Source organism: Ursus americanus, chromosome X (genome assembly GCF_024610735.1).
Source record: "Ursus americanus isolate L20-20 chromosome X, mUrsAme1.1.p, whole genome shotgun sequence".
Classification (NCBI taxonomy): Eukaryota; Metazoa; Chordata; class Mammalia; order Carnivora; family Ursidae; genus Ursus; species Ursus americanus.
This window is the reverse complement of record NC_142164.1, coordinates 65,288,187-65,310,999: the sequence shown is the minus strand read 5'-3', so window position 1 is coordinate 65,310,999 and position 22,813 is coordinate 65,288,187. Positions and strand designations below refer to the sequence as shown.

Here is a 22,813-nt window from a genome sequence, read left to right as displayed (position 1 = left end):
TTTTTAACAAGTTTTTTTGTCTTGTGGTTGTAATGTTAATACAATAAAAATTTTAAAATAAAAAATTAGTCCACCCTTACGCTGCAGACAGAGTATTATCACATATCAGGTGTAGCTCTTAAGAGGCAACTGGCTCTGGTACATAATTAGTGCCAGAAATAACAGCTCAACATCATTTATGTAAAAAAAAATTAATTGTCCTTGGTGGCAGTCTCCGAAATTCAATTGGCCAATGTAAAACCCCATTCTGCAGCAGATTCATAGTGCCCGGCACACAGGGACCCTTCAGTTCCTAAAACCAGAGTTTCCATTGGAATATTTATGAGACTTCCCTTCGTATGCCCAGGCCACCTGACTGATTATGGGCTCTGAAAATTGTTCAAATAAAAAAACCCTTCTCTGTGGTGCGGAAGTCAGATCGGAAACCTGCTTCCTGCAAAAAATCCGGCTTCACCTACACCCTACCTCCATGAGGACGTGAGGTAAACTTCCATGCAAGCAACAGTGCTGGCCAGGCTTCTTGACTTTCAAGCCAGAATGTAAACCCGGTCACCCAACCACCTGTTCATCTGGCTTCCAAAACATATGGATCCTGCCTCAATCGACAACAGAGCATACCAACACTTCATGCCTTCACTAGAAAAGTGTAGTCAGCCTCTGAGGTCCTGTCAAAAGGCTGGCTGTGAGAAGAGATATTTATGGAATATATTGTAAGGCACATTTTATCCATCCACTCCTTTAGGTGGCATTTTAAGTTGTGTCCCCAGATCAAGTTAAAGCACCAGAAGGTTACATGCCTGAACCATATTAGCTCAGCCCCTGCAGAAATATTTTAATGTTACACCCTTGGCTTTTAGCCAGGGTAGTTACGAACAAGTAATATGAAAATCTCTTCTGTGTGTGTTGTGAAACTGTTACTGAGGACGTTGTCCTTTATGTTAATCCTGCACGAGAGATTTCTTATGGAATTTAGTGTCAGCAATGAACCATTATGTTAGCTGTTAAAAATTATAATTCTGGAAGACTAAATATGAAAGCGTGTTTATAATATGTTCATTGAAAAGAACAAGAACACAAAATGGTATATAGACTCTCATTGCAGCCATGTAAAATTATTTGTGTCTGTGGATGAGGACTGAAAGCTGCTAGGCAAAGATGAAAATCGTATGAGGGCAATGGAATTATAAATGTTTTGTCTTTTTCAAAAACTTTTGTTTCTGTAGCCCTGTCTTAACTGGGAGAAAAAAAGAATTTAGTGACAGGAAAACCTCTGTCCCTCTTGAGGAGTTGCTATGTGTCTTTCTTTCTGGTAACAAGAATTGTCATGTTCCTCCTTTCCCCTGGCTGCCCCAAAAGGTGGACTTAACGTTTGGTCATTGCATGTTAGCTCCTCCTTCCTTTCCATGCCTCTGATGTTCTATTCCTAGAACCTTATGACATTTGTACTTTTTTGGGGTGCAAAGTGCCCCAAATCCCTTCTAGAAAGCGGCAAAATATAAAGTATTTTTCCCACTTTAAAAGTTATACACAGTCATAATAAACTGGAAATATGTAAGAAAGTAAAAACAAGATAACTGCTGGTAACAGTTTTTGGCATTTCTTCCTATTTTTTCTCAATGTATTTTAAACAAAATTATGAGCATATAGCATGTAAAGTATTACATCCTGCTCTTTTCATGTAACTTCAAATTATAAGCATGTAAAAGATAAAACAGAACAAAATAAAATAAAATATAAGCATGTTTTCCTATACTGGAAACTCTTCTGGTTGAAAACCCCAGTAAATATGCCAGTAGCTCTTTCTTTCTTTCTTTCTTTCTTTCTTTCTTTCTTTCTTTCTTTCTTTCTTTCTTTCTTTCTTTCTTTCTTTCTTTCTTCCTTCCTTCCTTCCTTCCTTCCTTCCTTCCTTCCTTCCTTCCTTTTTCTTTCTTTCTTTTTTTCCAGTAGGACTTTCAAAAGTTGGAACCATTGAGGGGTGCCTGAGTGGCACAGCGGTTAAGCGTCTGCCTTCAGCTCAGGGCGTGATCCCGGCGTTGTGGGATCGAGCCCCACATCAGGCTCTTCCGCTATGAGCCTGTTTCTTCCTCTCCCACTTCCCCTGCTTGTGTTCCCTCTCTCGCTGGCTGTCTCTATCTCTGTCAAATAAATAAATAAAATCTTTTTTTTAAAAAATGAGGCCTGTAGGAAAGGTTAAAGATGAAGCTGGAAAGTCAGTTCAGGTGAGCCCAAAACCTAAGAGATAAAGCTCTATGGACCTTATTCCTAAGGGGAAATGGGTGTGGGGGGACAGAACTGAATTGCGTAGGTGTAAAGTGTAAGCTCAGGGAAGCCTGAGGCCAGAAGGGCAATCTGGGGTCTTGTACCCAGACTGGAGATCACAGGAAATAGGATTTTAAAGCTAGGACAGACGTTAGCTATCATCTAATATAATATGCTCATTTACAACTGCAGAAACCAAAGCCAGAGGAGACAAATTGACTTGTGTAGGCTCTGGAGTCAGAATGCCTGGATTTGTTCCTCTGCTCTGCTACTTAGTAACACTGGACCATAAGTAGATGCCTTACTCTCTCCAAGTCTGTTTCCTCTATGAAAGGAAAATACAGCATTTAACTTCCGTGCTTCTTGTGTGGATCAAATCAGATAATCCACATAAAGCACTTAGTACAGTACCTAACACATAAAAAAACCTCAATAAATGTTACTTTTTGATAGTACTCTAATTATTATCGTGAATGAACTAGTCAGTGACAGAGCTATGACAAGGTCTCAAATCTCCTGACGCAAGTTAGTGCTCTTTTCACTGTATTGAACTAACTTTCAGGGTCCAGGAAGGACTGAAAGTTGCCTTGAACTTAGTAGGGGTAGCAGCTCAAATCTGCTTGGGGCTAAACCTGAAGACTTTAGTCTAGAGTCCACTTTATGTAAAAGCACCTAGCCCGGTTTCTGGAAAAGAGTAAGTACTTTTTTTTTTTTTTTTAAGATTTAATTTATTTGACAGAGAGAGAAAGCACAAGCAGGGGGAGCTGCAGAGGAAGAGAGAGAAGCAGACTCCCCACTGAGCAGGGAGCCTGCCACACTGCGGGGCTCTGGGCTCCATCCCAGAACCCTGGCTGCATCCCAGGACCCCAGCTCAATCCCAGGACCCCGGGATCATGACCTGAGCTAAAGGCAGACGCTTCACCAACTGAGCCATCCAGGCGCCCCTAAAACAGTAGGCTCTTAAGAAAGGTTTATTAACTGAGAAGATTTTTAAAAACAATACAGGGTTGGGAGGGTGGTGCTGGCTTCTAAGAGAAGGACTAGAAATTTTTCACAGAGTCACATAAAGAAGGACTTAGGGAAGAGGGCTACCAAAACTATGTACATTCCATGCATGTCTGTGAAGACCAGAGACAAGTAGAGGTGGTGCTCTCTGAGATTCCTGGAACTTTCTCATTGTCATTTTTGTTAACCCTTTCATCTTTCCTCGTAGTTACTAGCAAAAACTACTATACAAACCCTAGGTGGGGGTTGGGTGATTTTTCAGAGCTGGGCAGGATAAGAAAAAAGTGGGGAAATACCTATCCCGTTTCAAATTACTAAAGCCGATTTGGCAGCAAGGTGGGGGGATGGCTCCCAGGTGGAAAAGTGAGTGGTGGCAGTGAAGGAGGGTCAGACCCCTCTATGATCTTGAAGAGGAAAAAAAAAACAAGTCGTGAATGGGAAGCCAGTTGAGACCATGAACTCTGGGGTTGCACTTGGGGGAAAGACCTGCCCCCCACCCCGCCCATATCCTGCCATATATGTTCATAATTTATTACTACAGTGGTTTGGGGAGGGGCTTCCTTGTTAGTCCTCTTTCCTGACCAATGTCTTTTCTATTTTCCGAGGCTACCTTGCTAAGTCTGTCCCTTGACTAATGTATATTCTAACACTCCCACAGTAATAAGGTAAATAACCTTGACCTCTCCAGATACGTGTTTTAGACTAACATAATATAATTTTAAAAATTATTAAAAAAATAAAAAAGACAAAAAATAATTGAAAAGTGTGGTGTTTTTACTATTCTCACCCTCCTAAATCATCTGGTCCCATGGGTTATGGTCATTTTCGTCTTTCCAGGATTTCAAGGTATAATCTCATCTCAACACTAAAGAACCAATAAGTATTTGTTGATTGATTTCAGAGTTTATAATCTAGGTTGGGAGACAATATGCCCTCATGAAATGAAAAGCTATGTAAGCACGAGCACAAAATTAAAGAATGCAAACTGAGTTCCTAGAGGTCCAAGAGACAGGAAGCAGATGAGTGATCTGTCAGGTTGGGCTAGTCAGGGAAAGCTTCCAAGAGCACGTAAGTTTTGAGCTTTGAATTGGAAATTTAAGGAGGTGATGAACATGAGTTGGTGGAGTGGTGGGCCTTTTGAAAGAAATGCACAAGGAAGACAATGCAAGATATCATTCAAGCCAGGACAGGTGCCTGCCCCACCCTACCATTTCCCTGTCTCAGCAGCTTTGCGTGATCTGTCACCACACCTGTTTCAATTCTAAGAGAGCTCCTTGTGACCTAGTGCCCACCAGGCGCTCTCCTGTATCAGATTCACCATTCATGCCACACTTACCACGCACTCCAGGCTGTGCTCCCGGAGGGAGAGGCATATGCAGGAAATGTTTGCAGGCATTGTGAGCAGCTATGCCCCATCTCTCTAGTCTGAACCTCAGGTAGGAATACTGGTCTTCTATTTACCCTCTGCATGACAGATGGAGTACACATGCAGTTTGGAGGAGAAGGAGGCAGGAATATGTAGCATCAAGATGGTTATGTTAACACAAGCAGACTAATAGCACTTTGAAGGCCCAGTGTCCTGCCACCTCTGAAAAATGCCGAGTTGTATAGCTGTCCTTCCTGACAGGAGGAAGGCCTCGTCATCACATAGCACATATCAAGCCACACTGCTAGGCACTATACAGACAAGTTGAATTATAGTCCCTACCCCTAGAAGTTTGCTGTCTAACAGGAAAACTGAGACACGGCCGGACAGAAAGTACCCACGATATGTTTATTAGAAAGTTGTCAAATGTACAAATGTAATGCCATTCAATTCCTGATCCCAGTCATTCTACCAGCATTTCTCAAATGGGACCCCAGGCTAGGGATACATAAACCTTGCTTCTGTCCTCAAGGAGTTCAGTTTAGTGGAGGAGACATACATGTAAAGAAATCATTACAGTACCATATGGTTTATCCTATATAACCCAAGCCTGCACAAAGTGCTTGGAAATGCAGAAAAGGGAGAAGTCCACCTAAGGGGAACAAGAAAAGCTGAATAGGAGTTTTCCAAAATGAGAGACTTGGGGAGGGGATGATGAGAGGGAGGACATCCCAGGAGGTGGAGGGAAAGGTAGAAAAGGGCACAGCATTTCGGGGAAACAGTACAAAACTCCGACTGGTTGGAACTTAGTGTGTCTAGTGAAAGATGAAGGAGGAAAGGTGGGAAGTGGCCTGAACCTGAAAAGACACGTGTACCTTGCTAGAGAGTTTGAACTTTATCACACAGGCAATAGGGAAAACCAAAGGACGTCTCAAGCAGGGAGATTCTCTGGTCACATGTAACTAATATGATCCCAGTTCTCCTGCCTCCTAGCTGTGACTCTGGGAATGGCACTGAATTTCTGAGCATTCGTGTCTTCATGTATAAAACGGGATTGAGAGCAGTACCTACCTTAAAGGGTTGCTTTGAGGAGTAAATGAGCTAATGTATGTAAAGCAATGAGCGCAGCGCTGGGCACATAAATGCTCCATACATTTTAGCTATTATTACCAGGAGTGTTTCTTAGAAGGGTAACTTTGTTGGCAGCATGGAACATAAACCACAGTAGGGAAAAGACTGATGGCAGGAGGTCCGATTAAGATGATATTGCAATTTAATTCAATGATAAATAAGGTCTGGAACTGGGATCTGGACGGGAGAAGTTAAAGAGATGAAAAGGCGAGAGGGAAGTCTAGCTTGGAAGACTGGGCAGATCAGGACAACTGTTAACCAAATTCGGAGATAAGGGTAGCCAGAGCATAGGGGTGTGGGTGCAAGAGCAGATAATGCGTTCCGTTTGGGACCTGTTGAATGAGAAGTGAAGCCGCCCAAGATGGGAACCTGTAGAATATCAGTATTTCAGGGGAGGCCAAAAGAGCCAGGGGAGAAAACTGATTGGTCAGCGATCGCACTGTCACCGTGATTTGCACACGGGGGCTTGAGGGGGGTAGAGGAGACAGTATCACCAGCATTTGTTTATGTTACACAAGCTCTTCACCCAACTCCCGAACATGCAGACAGCCTGTTTTCCAGTCCGTTCTCGGCTTCTTGCCTCTCGACTTTCTGCTTCTTGTAGAGACCGCATTTTTTCCTCCTGCCCTCTGCTCACGGAAAGAGGGAAACGGTCTAGCGCCTCTCAGCACGGTCACCTAGGCGACCCGGAGTCACACGGGAGGAGGCGGGAAAGGAGGAAAATGACTTTTAAAGAAAAGAAAAAGTCCGCGACGACCTCTAATAATTAAAGTTCCACCTCCCTATATCCTGCCACGCCGCTCTCCAAGCGCCCTTATCGGGCTCCTGGCCGCGAAGTAGGACGGGAAATGTAGTCCCCTAAGGCTGACCAGGGTGGCACGACTGAAGAACTCGGTTTCCCAACTGGCTCTCCAGGCGCGTGCGCAGATGGCTGCCCCGGCGAGTGGTAAACAGAGACGTCAGGCGGGGGCTGCTGCTCCGAGCAAAACAAAAAAGGAACCCGGGGGTGGGGGGGTGGGGGGGGTTGATAGGGGAATGGTGCGGGAATCAGAAAGGCTGGGGCCGTGGGGCCGCGGGCCCTATTAAGAGTGGAGGGCAAGGGAGAGGCGGGGGGAGGGGCAGTTAGGGGAGGGGCAAGTGACGCGGGGGAGCGGGGCGTGGGGGAGGGCAGTGATCCGGGTGGAGGAAATTTGGGAGGAGTGTCCGGGGGGCAGCAACTTAAAAGGGGGAGGGAACTGCGGCTAAGGAGACGTTCGGTGATGGGAGCGCAATGTATGAGGGGATACGGTGCCTCAGGTTTAAAAGAGCAGGAAGCTGAGTGAGAGGTTGGGGGAAAAGTGTATTCGCTAGGCGGAGGTTACAGGTGGTGTCTCGGAAAGAGCTCCGAGGCTGTCCGCTTGTAGTCGAGAAGAGGATCAGAGAACTGTGTAGAAGGGACAGCTTGGGGGCTAGCGTCCTGGGGCGAGGGGGAAGTTGGCGACTTTCTGAGGACTGGCAGGAATGTGCCTCCTGGCCCTCGGTGCTTCCCCCCTGGGGGGAGGCATCGCGAGGGACGGTGGCAGGCTCCTCTGAACGCTGAGCGGCGGAGGTCCAACTCCACGTATGGATCCAAGGAATGAGAATTCAGCCACAGAGGCTGCCGCGATCATAGACCTCGATCCCGACTTCGAACCCCAGAGCCGTCCCCGCTCCTGCACCTGGCCCCTTCCCCGACCAGAGCTCGCTACTGAGCCGTCTGAGCCGCCCGAGGTGGAGCCAGGTCTGGGAGAGAAGGTACACACGGAGGGGCACTCCGAGCCGACCCTGTTGCCCTCCCAGCTCCCAGAGCCGGCAGGGGGCCCCCAGCCCGGGATCCTGGGGGCTGTAACAGGTCCTCGGAAGGGAGGCTCCCGCCGGAATGCCTGGGGAAATCAGTCATATGCAGAACTCATCAGCCAGGCCATTGAAAGCGCCCCCGAGAAGCGACTGACACTCGCCCAGATCTATGAGTGGATGGTCCGCACTGTGCCCTACTTCAAGGACAAGGGTGACAGCAACAGCTCAGCAGGATGGAAGGTAACTATGACCGCCTTACCTCTGTCCCAATACCATCTGCCCCTGGGCCCCCTAGCCTCCTTACTGCCATTCTGGGGCCCCTTTTACGCCCCCACCCCAGAGATCCACCTTCAAATCATCAATTACACAAACATTTACTTAGGACATAGTATATGCCACTGCTCAGTGCTTGATGCTGGAGGATCGCAGATGAATAAGACACTGTCCTTGCCTTGGAGAAAATTGAATTCTCTGCTCACTGCTCAACACTCCCAGCACTTTGGCTTGAGCTGCCCCAGACACTTATCCCCACAGAGAAGTCTTTATCCTATGTACAGCAGGAACTGTGTGGATTCCCCACATGAACCTAGCCTTCCCTCCTCCCCCACCTCCCACCCCAACACCTTTTCTCCCATTCCTGTGGGATTACTTGGATTCCCTGCTTGCCTCTCAATACCTCAGGGTAGAGGTACTGTTCTAGAATGCCTCTACCCAAGAAGAGGGGCTAGAGTGGCATAGGTGAAAAAGGTGATATTCATGGGGTAAAGTAGCTGCTCTTACGGACCAGGAGGAAAAAAAAGGGCAATGAGCTGCTACCTGCCTCAATTTACCCTGTAGGGCTAGGACACTCTCCCTAGTAAGGGACTATCTAAGTCTGGGGGGGCGAGGGCGGGGGGAGAGTTTTCATTTACTGTTGAGGAATAATAGTTACGAAAAAAAGAGATAGGGCTTTGACTTTAGAGCACAAGGTTGGGAGTTCCCTTGGCCTTCCATGAAGAAACTGTGAGGAAACATCTTGCTAGATTATCTGAAAACTTGTCCTGAGGAATATGGGACTCTAATCACGAAATGGGGAGCTTCAACCCCTTGGCATCTTGCACCCCCGTAGGTGGTGAGATCGGCATAACAAGGAAGTATAGAGAGGGTTGAATGAGCAGAGGGTCCACCCCTAGGTATAGGAGATCGAGGGATCAGATCTGCAGTATCCCTAGGAGTTGGGCCGGACAGAAAACAGGACAGCTGACTGAGACCCTTGGCACTATTTCTGGGTAGACTGCCACGCCACAGTCTCAGCTCATAAAGAGCTCCCCTCCTTGGACCCAGCCTACACAGCTGTTTTTTCTTTTCCCTTAGGTTCATTTTCCAGGGTAGAAGAAATAATCATGAGTTGTTAGTTATGCTGTGGGAGTGTAGTCCCTCCTTATAATTTACACTTATTTGCGGATTTTTAGTTTACAAAGTAGTTTTTAAGTTTTTTGTTTTACTAATCTTCACAGCAATTCTGAGATTCCACGTTTTATGTGTTGGGAAACTGAGGTATAGGAAGGTCAGGAAACTCGCCTAATATCAGTAGAGCAAGGACTTGAACTCAGGTCTAACTAGAAATCATACCCTCTTTCTGCTAGTCCATGCTGCCAAATTCTCCTCATTGGAATGATGGCGAAGCCAATCAGGTTGAGCTTGGGGCCTCCCAGCCTTGCATCCCCCACCCCCACCCCACTCCAAGGGGTAAGCCTGGGGCCTGAACTAGCTCCTCTGGTGATATGCCAAGATTACTCCCACCCCACCAGGGGGTGGCACTCACTTAGAACAGGAAAGCTTTGTTTAGATGGCTTGGGGGAACAATTAGGAGTCACACACCACCCCCCCACCCCCCACCCCCACTTCCAACAGGTAAGAATGATAGGTTTCTAGGGGAGCTGACCTCTCCAGGTAGGAGGTTGTACTATGTACTAGTTCTGAGGTCTAAAGAAGAGGGATTGAACAAATTGGCCTCATGGGTGTGGAGTGTAGAGAGAGGAATGGACCTTCTCAGTAGACCCAGAGCTGAAGGACGAAAAGGGGGGAAGTCACAGTGCCAGAAGTCACGGGGGCACTCAGTTACTGAGGCTGGACAGTTACTGTCCAGATGGACAAGTGTCCGTTCCTTTAAGGAACGAGGAGTACCAATGCAGCCAGGGTAGTAGCCATTACTGAAGGGTCCCAGGAAGACAAGGAGTTCTTTGGCTAAAGAACTCTGGAACAAGAAGCTACTTAAGCATCTTTCACCAGGCAGAGGGTCTCCTTATCTGGAGCACGAGTCAGAGCCTCAGCCTCCTAGTAGCTCCAAGCCCTTCTGGGCTCCTCCCAAGTTTCTAAACACCAAAGAGCTCCTTGTGGGAGGTCAAATGCCCCTAAGGTTGGAGATCTTAGGCACAAATTCCTAAGGAGAAGTAGGGGAAAGGAGGTAGGACAGAGAAGGGAGGTGGGGGGGGGACACAAAAGGATGGTGTAACTAGCCTGGGGCAACCAGTAGAAAGAAGCTGCTCTGGGGGCTCAAGAAGCTGCCAATCTCAGCTCCCTGGGCCCCTGGGAAAAAAAAAAACTTATCTCTAGCAGAATATCTGCAGTGAGGGAGGAAGGGAGAACAGGGGGAGGGAAGAAGGGAGGGAGAACGTGGAGCTTCCAATACCCAAGGCGCTCGGAAGCTGATAGAGCCTGAAGGGGAGGCTCACTCTTGTCACCCGAGGGCCACACACCAATAAGGCAACAAGGTGCTGATTAGGTACTGGGAGCTTGGCACTCCAAGGGGGCGCCGTCCAGGGCTTCCTGACTGGACAGCGTGATCTGTGCCATGGGCGATGATACCCGAGGAGACTAATGACATGAAATTGTAAATAATACAATATAGGTTGGGTAAGATTGTGTGGAACAGATTAAAAATACCATACTATAGAGAGATTTGGCTGCAGAAGTCAAGCAACCACTTAATAGAAGAGAGGGGACTTAGGCTTGATCTTGAGGAACCGGCAGAATTTACAGAAGGGGGATCCTTCCTAGGATAAGGAGGGAAGGAGAAGGGAACGTGCCGTGTGTATCTGAGGCCCAGCGAGGAGCCTGGCCTTGATGGAGTTGAGCACGGCTGCCCAAGGACTGGGAGGAATCAAGGAATCTTCAAATGGTATGGAGAGCTGGGGCTCAAATGCCCCATAGGGGGTAGAGCCCCTGCTCTGCTGAGGTTCCAGCCCCTCAGCCTATTCAGAGAACTGGCTCAAGATCGGGTGGGTCAGTCTTGGGCTGGTGGTACGCCACTGTCCCGTAAACTCCAGCCAAGTCTACACTCAAGGAAGGAGATTGGAGCTGTGGAATTCTTTCCCACCTAATCCTAGTTCTTGCTGAATCGGGAGTACATCTCCCCAGTAAATGCCCAGCAGCACCAGACAGCCCCCCAGAGACCTGGGAGGAGTGCAGTGCTGTGAGCTTTTCCAGAGCGGGCCCAGTGCCCTCAGCAGTAGGTTGTTACTCAGCTTGTGTCCTGGGCCCTTGTGCGGAGAAGTCTGGAACAGCAGAGGCTGAGCATCTCATCTTTGGGTGGGAGCTGTGTACGCCCCCCCCCCAATCCCCACCCCTACCTTTGCCTGATTTCCCCGGGGTTTGATAGCTCTGGGTTTCTAGGAATGCCCCTGTTTTATCCCAGCGTCCTTTGAGGCGGGGGTCTGCTGGCCACTGGCCTCCCCTACGCATACCTTATGCCCCTTTCCCACTGCCTCTGCCCCTTCTAGAACTCCATCCGCCACAACCTGTCCCTGCACAGCAAGTTCATCAAGGTTCACAACGAGGCTACCGGCAAGAGCTCTTGGTGGATGCTGAATCCTGAAGGAGGCAAGAGCGGCAAGGCTCCCCGCCGCCGGGCAGCCTCCATGGATAGCAGCAGTAAGCTGCTTCGGGGCCGCAGCAAGGCCCCCAAGAAGAAACCTGCTGTGCTGCCAGCTCCACCCGAAGGTGCCACTCCAACGAGCCCCGTCAGCCACTTCGCCAAGTGGTCAGGCAGCCCTTGCTCGCGAAACCGTGAAGAAGCTGATGTGTGGACCACCTTCCGTCCACGAAGCAGTTCAAATGCCAGCACCGTCAGCACTCGGCACTCCCCCATGAGGCCAGAGTCCGAGGTGCTGGCCGAGGAGGAGATGCCCGCCTCAGTGAGCAGCTTCGCAGGGGGTGTCCCTCCCACCCTAAATGAAGATCTCGAGCTGTTAGATGGGCTCAATCTCACATCGTCCCATTCCCTGCTCTCTCGGAGTAGTCTCTCTGGCTTCTCTTTGCAGCATCCTGGGGTCACGGGTCCCTTACACACCTACAACACCTCTCTCTTCAGCACAGCAGAGGGGCCCCTGGCAGCAGGAGAAGGGTGCTTTGCAAGCTCCCAGTCTCTGGAGGCCCTGCTCACCTCCGATACGCCACCACCCCCTGCTGATGTGCTCATGACCCAGGTAGACCCCATTCTGTCCCAGGCTCCGACACTTCTGTTGCTGGGGGGGCTACCTTCCTCCAGTAAGCTAGCCACAGGAGTTGGCCTCTGTCCTAAGCCGCTAGAGGCCCCAGGCCCCAGTGGTCTGGTTCCCACTCTTTCTATGCTAGCACCACCTCCGGTGATGGCAGGAGCTCCCATTCCCAAACCCCTGGGGGCTCCTGTGCTCACACCTGGTACTGAAGCGGCAAGCCAAGACCGAATGCCTCAGGATCTGGATCTTGACATGTATATGGAGAACCTGGAGTGTGACGTGGATAACATCATCAGCGACCTCATGGATGGGGGCGAGGGACTGGACTTCAATTTCGAGCCAGGTAGGACACCTCTTCGTCCATGGTAGCATCTCACAACCTACAGCCACTCCTGAGTGCCCAGCTAGTGCCATGATCCGAGCAAGAGGGAGCTTTAGAACAGAGGGTGGCTGGAGCCCCTGGGGAATGGGAGCAAGGGTGTCATATTAGAGGGGCAAGCTTTCCCATGGGACCTCCAGGCCCCTCAGCAATGCCCGCCCCTCGCAGCAGCACAGGAGAGGTAAGGGGAAGGACTGTCTCTATTTTTATTTGGGGGGGGGGCACGGACCTTAATGGCAGAAAGTTGTCATGTCCCAGATGAGCCTCTTACCTTGCCTTCCATTTCTTCTTCCCACAGATCCCTGAGCCATGGCTGGAAGCTTTGTCCCCTGCTTCAGTGGTGGAGCCAGGCGTGCCCATATCCACTCTTTACCCTTGACCCCTCCCTGGGAATTTGGGACCCTGCTTTAGAGCTAGGGTGGGGTCTGCACACACGGGTGTTGAGGAAATTATAAAGATAAAGCTGCCCCATATGGGAACTATGGAAGGAGGGAGGGAAAGGGGTGGGGGAAAGGGAAAGGGTTTCTTCTCACTGTGCCAATTAGGGGGTGAGGCCCCCCCTCTTGGGAGCCATCCTTGGCTCCCTCCATTCCCACCCCCTAGGTTTTACAGCAGGGGTGGGCAATGCTGTTGGAAATGTGAAGTCACCAGTGGCCTTACCCCTGCCTTTGGGAGCAGGATCTTTTGTAGTCTTATCTGAGTTGGTCCAGGCTAGCTTGAGCCTGGGATTTTTATGCAGTGGCCCCCTAGGCCAGTGGGGTGGGGTGGGGTGGGGTGGGATAGTAGGGACCTGGAAGGGCCAAGGTCTGAGCACTGGAGGGGCTCACCAGGCCAAATCACCCTTGGAAGGCTGCAGATAACAGAAAGGCTTTTTATAAACTTTAAAAGAAATATAAACACAAATATAGAGATTTTTAACAGTGGCAAGGTGCTAGTGATGGGGAGAATGCTTTTTTTTCTTTCTGAAGGCTTTGTCATAGTGACATGATGCAAACACTACAGACATTACTTGGGGAAACATGGGAAGTGGGGGAGAGAGAGCTCCAGGCCGCCAGAGAGCAGGGGGCAGGAGAGCCACAGCAGAGAACAGTACTGAGCAAGGGGAGAAAGCTCTGCTGTCGAGGTGTCTTGAACAAGGTCTGCTCAGACCTAGCTTAGAGTTTCCCTATGGAAAAGGCTAAGCCAGGCCCCCTCGTTCACCTTGTGTCTGGGAATGTGTGGTATTGGGGGTGCAGCCACACTCTCCCAGGACTCACTGTGAGTTAGCGCTATGGTGGGCGAGCGCATTGAAGGCCTGGAATTAGTTTGTGGCCTGGAAAGGGGTGGGAGGGGGTGGGGGAGAAGAGGAGGGAAGGATTTAGGGTGGTAAAGTTAGGCACAGAGACCTCCCTGTTCCAGGCCCCTGACAGCTGTCCCTGCCCTTCTTCCCCTTGCCTGACTACAGGGGTTATGTGGAAGCGTGTGTGGTGGCAGGCAGGGGGGAGGGGTGGAACAGGGAAGGGGGAGCTGGGGAGCTTGGCCGAGGGTCTGGGAAATGAGCAGGGATGGAGGGGAATGTGGATCAGGTTTACTAGCACCTGCCAGGGTGGCCATCTGGGGCTCCTTCTCCACCCCAGCCCCCAAAGCAGCACCTCCCCCAGTCCCCTTTGCATTGTCCCCTCCCCCGCCCCTGCTGTGGGTTCCCATCATTTCCTGTGTCAGCGCCTGGCCTACCCAGATTGTATCATGTGCTAGATTGGAGTGGGGAAGTGTGTCAAATCAATAAATGAATAAATTCAATAAATGCCTATAACCAGCTCTGGTTTCTGCTGCCTTGCTTCGCCCCTTGGATAAGGGGGAGGGAGGGAGGGAAGGCAGAGGACTGGCGGGAGGGACTACTCAGAAGCGGGAGAGGTGGGGGGTGGGGGAATTTCAGCAGGGGGAGTTGGTGGATCGGGGTTGGGGGAGGGAAGATGCCAATCCGTCACCGAACCCCAGCAGTAGTGGGCGGGCTGTGATAGGCCTCTCAAGAGAAGGTAGTCTGGTTGGAGAAGACCCCACCCCCTACTCTGTCCCTCAAAGGCTCATTGTACCAGACTTCACAGTCTTGCCTCACCCTCACCCATGTGCTCACCCCAACTCTCTCCTGCCACTCCTACCCACCCTCCGAGCGTCCACGGTGCCTGGGGCACACTTAAGCCTTGGTGCAGATATTGGGCGAAGGAGTCTTCCTTGAAGAAGGGACCTCATGTTGAATTCCAGTAATTTCATACCTCGTATTACTGCTCTCACTTGGTCACTTTATTTAGTTAGCGATGTTTATCCCTTCTACTGAAAAAGTCCACTCTGGTCCTAAAGATCAGACCCCTGCGAGTAGGCCCCTCTTCATCTGATCTTCCTGTTGATTTCGACTGGAAAAGGAAAGGATCCATAAGTAGATAAAGAAGCCAGGGCAGGAAAGTCTTCTAAAAACTAGGGCCAGCAGCAGGCCAAGATAGGTTGGAGGCAGGTCTTGGGCATGGATGTTGGATTTGGAAAGGAAAGTCATCCCAGGGGGGGGGCAGGGTACAGGAGCCTTGGGTTGGCTAGTACGGAAGGGGGGGGTGTGCAGGGACAGACCACATTTGGGGAGTCTTACTGGGAGATTCACGGAGGATTCAATTGGAACAACTTTCTTGACTTCTTGGCTTCTAAGCAATTTCACTCGGTTTCTCTCCAGGGTGTCACATTGTGTGCGTAAGGCATCTGAGAACCAGGAAAAGGCACTCCCACCTCTGAGGACTAGAGACCTTGCCTAACCATCCTATCCCTCCCCTTAGTCCAGAGATCACTTGGAGTAACTGGGCCCAAAGCTAGTCTGAGGAGTGATCTGAAGGTGCCTAAGTTTTGCTCTTTTCAGTGGAAATTGGGACACCAAGTCTCCAAGAGAAAAGGATGAAGGGAAAGATGGAAATGATGGGGTGGTGATAGGGAGATTATAACAAGACAGTGCCCGAAGGGTGCCTGGGTGGCTCAGTATGAGCCTGTGGCTCAGGTCATGATCCCAGGGTCCTGGGATCGAGCCCCGCATCAGGCTCCTTGCTCAGCGGGGAGCCTGCTTCTCTCTCTCTCTCTACTGCTCCCCCTGCTTGTGCTCTCTCCCTCTGTCAAATAAATAAATAAAATCTTAAAAAAAAAAAGACAGTGCCCGAGAAATGGAGGTGAGGAGTAGGGGCGAGTGACACATGCCGCTCTAGCCGGTTTGAGCAAAACATCCATCCTAAAGTGGACCTAGGCTGTATTCCCCTAGGAATTACACTATTATTACACTATTCCCAGTCCATAGAGAGAATGTACTCTATCAGCCGGCTACGCACCGTCCTCTCCACGTTCCTCCTTCCTCTATCATGCTCCTTACCAATTAGCTCAGGTTCTGGATTCTTCAGGAGAGGCACAAAAGCTCTGTAGGCATTCTCCAGTCGGGTTCCTGTGAACATAGCAGTGTGCTATCCCCAGCCCCTATCACCCCATCTCCACCCTTTCCAAAGCCCAAGATTTCAGGAACCTAACACTCCACGCTACTATGAGCTGATGTACCTGATTTCCTCCCCTCAGGTCCAACCCCAGGATCAGGTGGGGGGCGTAATATGCGTAAACCTACCCTATTGTCATAGAGACAGTGCTCTTTCTTAGGCTGACTGGAGAAGGTCAATTTGGACCTGGCTGAGGGTCAAGGTTCACAATCTATTTTGAGGGCCCTGCCCTATCTTTCAGGAATGCTCCCAACCTGGTGCTCCACGTTCCACCTTACAAATGTAGTAGGTGTTTCGAGCAGTAAGGAATTTGCTGGCATAGTCTCCAGGGGTCTTCGTCAGGAAAAGCAACTTCATTGTCCCTGATTCATCACACAAATCGATGGTGTCTGGAGGGAGACCACAGGGTAATTGGGGCAGCTGAGGAAGGAGAGTGGGAGCAAAAAGGGCAGTGATCCTATCCTGAGTGGGTTGGAGGAAGCTGTTGGATTCAAAGAGCTCTCTTCTTGCCAGTTGGAGGGCTTGGGGGCTGGAAATGACCCCGCGGACTTCTAACCCTTGGCCATTAGTCCCCTCCCCCCAACTCCTCACCTGTTTTAGGCAACCCTACTTTACTGCGGGTGTAATGCAGCAACAGAAGGACAGAGCAATTGGTATTGACCAGAAACTGCTGATCATCTGAGAAGACATGGGATGGGGCATGTGGCCCTTCTCTAGTTATACCATCCCTATGACCCCCTCCCACTGCCCTCAAACCTCCCCAGCCCTACATACAGACTCCAGCTCTGTGATGCCCCTCACCTCCATGTTTGATGAAAATGAACATGCTCTCAAGTTCTCCTCACTCTTCAGATAGAGGCCTGATGAGTCATACGGAAGGAGAGTGTTCTAGAGATCCTGGGGGGGGGCAAGTGGGCCCATAGGGTTGGGGGTCTGGAGAGGTCGGTGGATCTCATAGGCTGAAGAGGCCCAGACTGGGCAGACAGGAGAGAGCTCTTGGCAGTTGTGAATAACCAACATCCCTGGGGCGGGGCCTGAGGCTGCAGTTGAGGGATTATGAGGTCAGAAGTGCTACATGTGGCAGAAGGTAGAGTAAGGATAAGGAGAGAAGAATCTGGGTGGGGTCTGTGAAAGATTTGCTGGGGATGGGGGCAACATGGTAAATCTAATTCTAAAATGCATACTGCAGGGCACCTGGGTGACTCAGTCAGTTAAGCACCTGACTCTTGGTTTTGGCTCAGGTCGTGATCTCAGAGTCCTGGGATCAAGCCCCGCATGTCGCTCAGCCCGGAGTCTACTTGTCCTCTCCCTCTGCTCCTCCCCCACCCAGTAAATAAATAAAATCTTTTAAAAAATAAAATAAGGGGCACATGGGTGGCTCAGTCAGTTGGGGGTCTGCCTTGGGCTCAGGTCATGATCCTGGGGGCCTGGGATCATGGGCTTCCTGCTCAGCGGGGAGCCTGCTTCTCCCTCTCCCTCTGCCATTCCCCCTGCTTGTGCTCTCTGGCTCCCTCTATCTCTCTGTCAAATAAATAAATAAAATCTTTTAAAATTAATTAATTAATTAACAAAATAAAATACAATGCATGCTGGTAGGACAGCAGTACACCTAGAGAAAAGTCAAGTTTCTCAAACGCTGCTCTTTTCTAGTTAATTTGTGGTACTACTGCTTCCACATACTCCCTTTTCCTACTGCCAGCACCATGCCTCCCACCCTCCTTGCACCCCACATTTCCCTTGCTCCCCGCCCCAACAACAGACATTCTTGATGATTATCAACAGAAGCTTTATTTCTCATTGCTTGGAGCATAATTGAAGGGTAGATGGAAAGAGGGAGGGAAGGACGGAGGGACTTCAGGAGAAAGAATCCTGCTTGGAGGCGGGGCTGGATCGGGGAAGACGAGGCGCATGTGCAGGGCAAAGGGGCAGTTGGACATAGGAGATATTGAATGGGGGGAGGGGGAGGCAAGTTATAGGGGGCATAAAATTCAGAATTAGCCACAGGGGGGCGAGGTGAGCATGGACCCAGGCTGGTTAGAGGAGGGAAAGTTAGTACAACTTAGGACTACAGGACTCTGGGGTTCTGTCAGGGTATCAGGGCTCCAGTTTCAGGTTTCAGGGTGTAACATGGGGGAGCCCAGTAGGGGCTATGCTGGCTGCAGGGGGAGCCCCCAGGCCCCTCCCCTGGAGCCCCTCCTTTTGGGGGAATCTCACTGACGTGGCAGAGCCATTCACTGTAGTCTGGCTGCAGACTCTCCGCCAGTCCCTTAGACACTCCACTCCAGGCCTAAAGACAGATATCTCCAGGTCAGGGGTCAATTAACCCAGGCTCTGTACCAAGGGAGCTCTTACAAGGTCTTCAACTACTGTGATTACCGAAGGGACACACAGACTCCCGGGGCCCCCAATATCACTGCTACCATCTGCCCCACCCAATCTATATAATTAGTTCTTCTGTGTGTTTCTCTCCATGTAGCCCATCCCCCAGCTGGCCAGCCAAATCCTGACAGTGCAGGCCCCCTCCCCTCCCCTTTGCCCCCCATACTCTGTCTGACTTGCTGGCTGAGGCAGTCGGGAGCTGACAAACTGCTGTCTGCCTATGACAATGTTCTCACCGAAAAGTTCCCGTGGTATTCAGTAACCAGATCCTCTAGGTTCTTGAGGGTAGGAATTCGGGGCATCACCCTGACGGAGGAGAAAGAGGAGAAAGAGGGAGCGGGAGCACATCGCTTATGCTCTTTTATTGCCCTTCTCCCAGTTCTCCCAGACGGAATGAAGGGATTCTCTTCTCTGTGCCTGCAGCTTCCTTCCGTCACCATGCCCCCTTGAGTGATCCCTCGTTCCTTACTGTCCTGCTCTCTACTCCTGGAGACCCTGGGATAATCCTCCTCTACTATTTCTTCCCAGCCACCCCACCTCGTTTTCCTGGGATATCTGAAATCTCACCGTTCCAGCCAGTAGTACACACAGATAAGGCAAATAATCAATCCCATGGAGCCAAGGGGGATAAGCACAGCTTCCGATGCAAACAACAAAGGATTCTCTACAAAAAAAAGAAGAGAGAGAGAGAGTCTTCGAATCTGTAGTGCCCCAACTTTGGTGCCAGGCATGGTGCTAGACACTTTCCATATCCTTAATCCTCACAACTCCTGAGGGGGGGGGCATCATTATCTCCATTTTACAGATGAAGAAACAGAATCAAAGAGGTTAGCGATGTGCCTGAGGTCAAAGAGGGAGTAAGTAGCCGAGCCCGGTTTAAAACCCTCCATCTGTCTGGTTCCAAAGCCATCTTTACCATGTCGGCTTTCCGGGAATGCTGTAAAGGAATCTTAAACATTCTATATCCCCTCTGTCTCCTTCTCAACAACCCTCCCTCAACTCTAACAACATACTGGCCCTACCCTACATAGAAAAGACCTGCGGCCTGGGGGTTAAGGTTGAACAGTGAGGGGAGATGGGCCACCAAGTTTGGGGTAGAGAGGTAGAGCTAAAGAGAGTGATGCTGGAAAGGGTTGGGGTGCCGGGTTCATGGGTCGTAGTGAGGCCTTAGGCCCTTTTTACCCTTGGAAGTATTGCTGCCCCAGTGGATGGGGTGGCTCCATTCACTCCAACGCTGAGCGCTTCCACAGAGTGGGTTATAGCGGCTCCGGACACGGAACGTGTAGAATTTCTGCCCATCCACGCTAGGCAGAGAAAAGCTATTTCGGTGGTCCACGGATTGTTCCTTGGGGAGAAAGAGGGTGAGGGGGAGATGGGTGTCTCAAAAAGAAGGGAGAATTAAAACTGCTGCCCCTCCCCCCATGTCATCCGGTTCTTCCCAGCTCTTCCCTCCTCTCTCGACTACTCAAGTCACACTGCTCCCTTCACTGACTACAACCTAACGCCTCCTCGCCAGATCTCTTTGAAGGCTCCCTTTTGTTTACTTGCCTCTCAGGTATTGGGAAAAGTATGGGTAGGGAAATGTTAACGGAAAGTCACTGGTGATGATAGGGAAAGGAGCTGGATGAGGGAGGGCAGAGACAGAGCAGAGGAACAGGGAGGAAGAGAACAGGAGCTCGAGATCAGGCCCTCCTACTTGGCTGATTGAATCCTTTATCCGCATTTGCCTGGCCTTAGCTGCTACATTCATGACCCCAGTCACTCACAGTCCAGCTGCGGTCCCAGTCACTCCGGTACTGCACGAGGTGCTCCAAACAGTGGTCCAAGTGTCTGTTGCTCCAGCTCAGTTCTAGCTGGGATTCGCTCAGGTTGCGAAGGGTTAGGTTCTCCGGAGCCCAGGGGATCACTGGAGATATGTGTGTGTGTGTGTGTGTGGTCATTCCCCTGGCCTAGACAAGTTAGGATCCTGAAGGTAGTGCCCCTGATCCCCCCGCCCCTCCCTATCCCGATCCCTCATCTCCTCCTTCCTGCCTAAGTACCCTTAAGGTGAAAGAACACCACTCCATATACTCCCGTGCCCCACGATATATCCCTGGACTCTTGGCACCCTTTCCAAATTACCCAGATTCTGCAGTTTTAGCATCTGTATGGACTGCCTCCTGGGTTCCTGTGGGTCCTGGAGCTGGACAACAAATGTTTCGTAGAGATGGATCTCCTCCTTTTGCAGCCAACAGCCAGCAGTGGTCTCTCCAGAAAATAGATAGTGGCCACACTCCTGGACTTTATCATCCTTGGAGTTCTTGTACCTAGAGAAGGGTTGGAAGGAAGAGGAATGGTGGCATAAACTTGGGTACTAGGGATACCACAGCCCAGCCTCATCTCCTTTGAACTGACCCCATGAGAAAATGGTGGGGAGGCTCAGACGCTGGCTACCCTCTTTCTTGGTCCCCATGAAGTCCCTCATACCCAGCCCACCCCCCTCTTACTCCCTTGTGCTGTCCCCTCCTCCCTTCTCATACCAGTAGTTCAGAGTCAGGTTGATGGGCTGGGGCTCAGAGCTGCTGTTCCAAGTGCAATTCATGTACTCAACATTGAACACAAAACACTGGACCTCTGGGAGGGGCAGGGTAGAAACGCTGAGGGTCCCAGGGGGTGTAGCGGTCAGGAAGAAATCTAGGTTGGAGAGAAGACGAAGAGGGGGAGGGGAAGACCAGAACTGATGGTCAGAAGAAGAAGCAGCATGAGGCAGAGAACCCTTCCCCTTTCCTTCTCCACAATACTCTTAAATTCTGCCCCCATCCTTCTAATGCCCCGTGGCAGGTTCGAGATTTCTGTACGGTCCCTTCCCACAGGCTCCCCTCTCACCAACCCCTTCAGTCCCACGTTTCCCACCAGCTGTGACGTCTTCATTCCCATTGGGCATGGGGACCGTCGAGTTCAGCCCCACCCCCAGCAGAGGCAGCTGCAGGAATAAGAGGGATCTGAGTGGCAATGGTGGCTTCAACATGGCGCTTGCTCTTCGTTCCCTGGGTGTAGACTGTCAGGAACCTGGGCCCCTCACCCATTACCCCTCCCCACCCACACATTTCCTTCTGTCATAGCTTCCGGTGGAAAGAACCTTAGAAACCAGGGCTTTACAGAGGGTGTGGCAAATGTGTGCTCTGACACAGGCTAAATCCTCTGGGAGATTAAGTGTTAATCTCATCTGTAGGTGTAATACCACCACTGTAAAGTGCTGTTAAGTGGAGACCGAGGCTGGGCACACGATATTGTCACAGTCTCAAGAATCCTCAGACCACCCAGATTCTGGGAAGGATCTGTTCGCTGCCGCCACCACCACCACTCCCAACCAACCACCTTCTCATCTAAGTCGTTTTATCCTGTGGAGTGGAGGGTCTGGACCTCCCTCCCCATCCTGTGCTATGCTCCTTCGTGGGCTCAGTCACCCTGAAACCTCTCTCAAAGCCCTACTGTCTTGGGTGGAAAGTACAGTCTTGACTCCTGTGGGCACACATATAGCTGTCTTTCTTCCTACCAGATCCAAGCCAGAATATTCACCCTTAGCTGCTGCCTAAGCGGGGTCCCTGTTGAGACTGGTAAGGAGGTCTGACTTAGAAGTAGATTCTGGAAATGGAGGAACAACAATACTGGCTTCAAACTCCTCGTCTTCCCCTAAATCTGCTTCTCTTCCTGTGTTCCCTATCTCGGTTAATGTATCATCACCCTCTCAGTCGCCCAGACTTGAAACCTCAAAGTCATCATCAATTCCTCCCTTTCTCTCATTCCTGAGAATCCAATCAGCTCTACGTCTGTGGTGTTTCTCTCTGCAGTGTCCTCCTTTCGAGGAGCACAGCCACTGTGCTAAATCAGCCTTTCATTCCCTCTGATCATGATTATTCCTCGAACCCACGAACTGGCCTTTCTTTCTTTCTTTTCTTCTTTCTTTCATTTGTTCTTTATTTCTTTCTTTCTAGAGATGAGTGGTGCAGAGAGAGAATTTTAAGCAGGCTCTACCCCCAGCGCAGAGCCCCCCAAGGGGCTCAATCTCATGATCCTGAGAATCATGACCTGAGCCAAAATCAAGAGTCAGAGGCTTAACTGACTGAGCCACCCGTTCCGGGTCTTTCTTTCTTTCTTTCTTTCAAATTATTTATTTATTTGAGAGAGAGAGAGGGAAAGCAAGGGGGGGGGTTGTTGGAGAGGGGGAAAGGGCAGAGGGAGGAGAAGACTCCCTGCTGAGTGGAGGCCTGACTCTGGGGCTCAATCCCAGGACCCTGAGATCAAGACCTGAGCAAACGCTTAACCTACCAAGCCACCCAGGAGCCCCTGGCTTTCCTTGCTAAAGGCCCCTGCTCTCTAACCTGTTCTTCATCTTATTGCCAGATTTATCTTCCCCCAAACACAGAGGTGACTGGAGACATTTTGTAGAAATTGTTTATTCGACAAACATTTATCGAGCCTTAAATATGTGCCAGGAGCTGTGCTTATGTTCTAACCCACCCTAATGCTC

General features: G+C 50.3%; 3 protein-coding genes across 3 annotated transcripts; 1 reads left to right on the top strand and 2 right to left on the bottom strand.

The window, feature by feature from the left end:
- Positions 1-6,923: 6,923 nt before the first annotated feature.
- Positions 6,924-14,228, top strand: FOXO4 (forkhead box O4). The gene is made up of 3 exons (XM_087859430.1): positions 6,924-7,816; positions 11,338-12,397; positions 12,732-14,228. The coding sequence occupies exons 1-3, from the start codon at positions 7,364-7,366 to the stop codon at positions 12,737-12,739; spliced, it is 1,521 nt and encodes a 506-aa protein (XP_087715556.1). The 5' UTR covers positions 6,924-7,363; the 3' UTR covers positions 12,740-14,228.
- A 485-nt stretch (positions 14,229-14,713) lies between these two features.
- CXHXorf65 (chromosome X CXorf65 homolog) lies at positions 14,714-16,750 on the bottom strand. The gene is made up of 6 exons (XM_087859723.1): positions 16,726-16,750; positions 16,516-16,602; positions 16,179-16,313; positions 15,810-15,878; positions 15,051-15,157; positions 14,714-14,823 (listed from the first exon to the last, which is right to left on the bottom strand). Exons 1-6 carry the CDS (start codon positions 16,748-16,750, stop codon positions 14,722-14,724), a joined length of 525 nt encoding a protein of 174 aa, XP_087715849.1. The 3' UTR covers positions 14,714-14,721.
- A 949-nt stretch (positions 16,751-17,699) lies between these two features.
- IL2RG (interleukin 2 receptor subunit gamma) lies at positions 17,700-21,358 on the bottom strand. Its single transcript, XM_087859641.1, has 8 exons — positions 21,196-21,358; positions 20,823-20,976; positions 20,425-20,609; positions 20,070-20,209; positions 19,486-19,648; positions 18,871-18,967; positions 18,540-18,609; positions 17,700-18,211 (listed from the first exon to the last, which is right to left on the bottom strand). Exons 1-8 carry the CDS (start codon positions 21,308-21,310, stop codon positions 18,011-18,013), a joined length of 1,125 nt encoding a protein of 374 aa, XP_087715767.1. The 5' UTR covers positions 21,311-21,358; the 3' UTR covers positions 17,700-18,010.
- Positions 21,359-22,813: the final 1,455 nt, after the last annotated feature.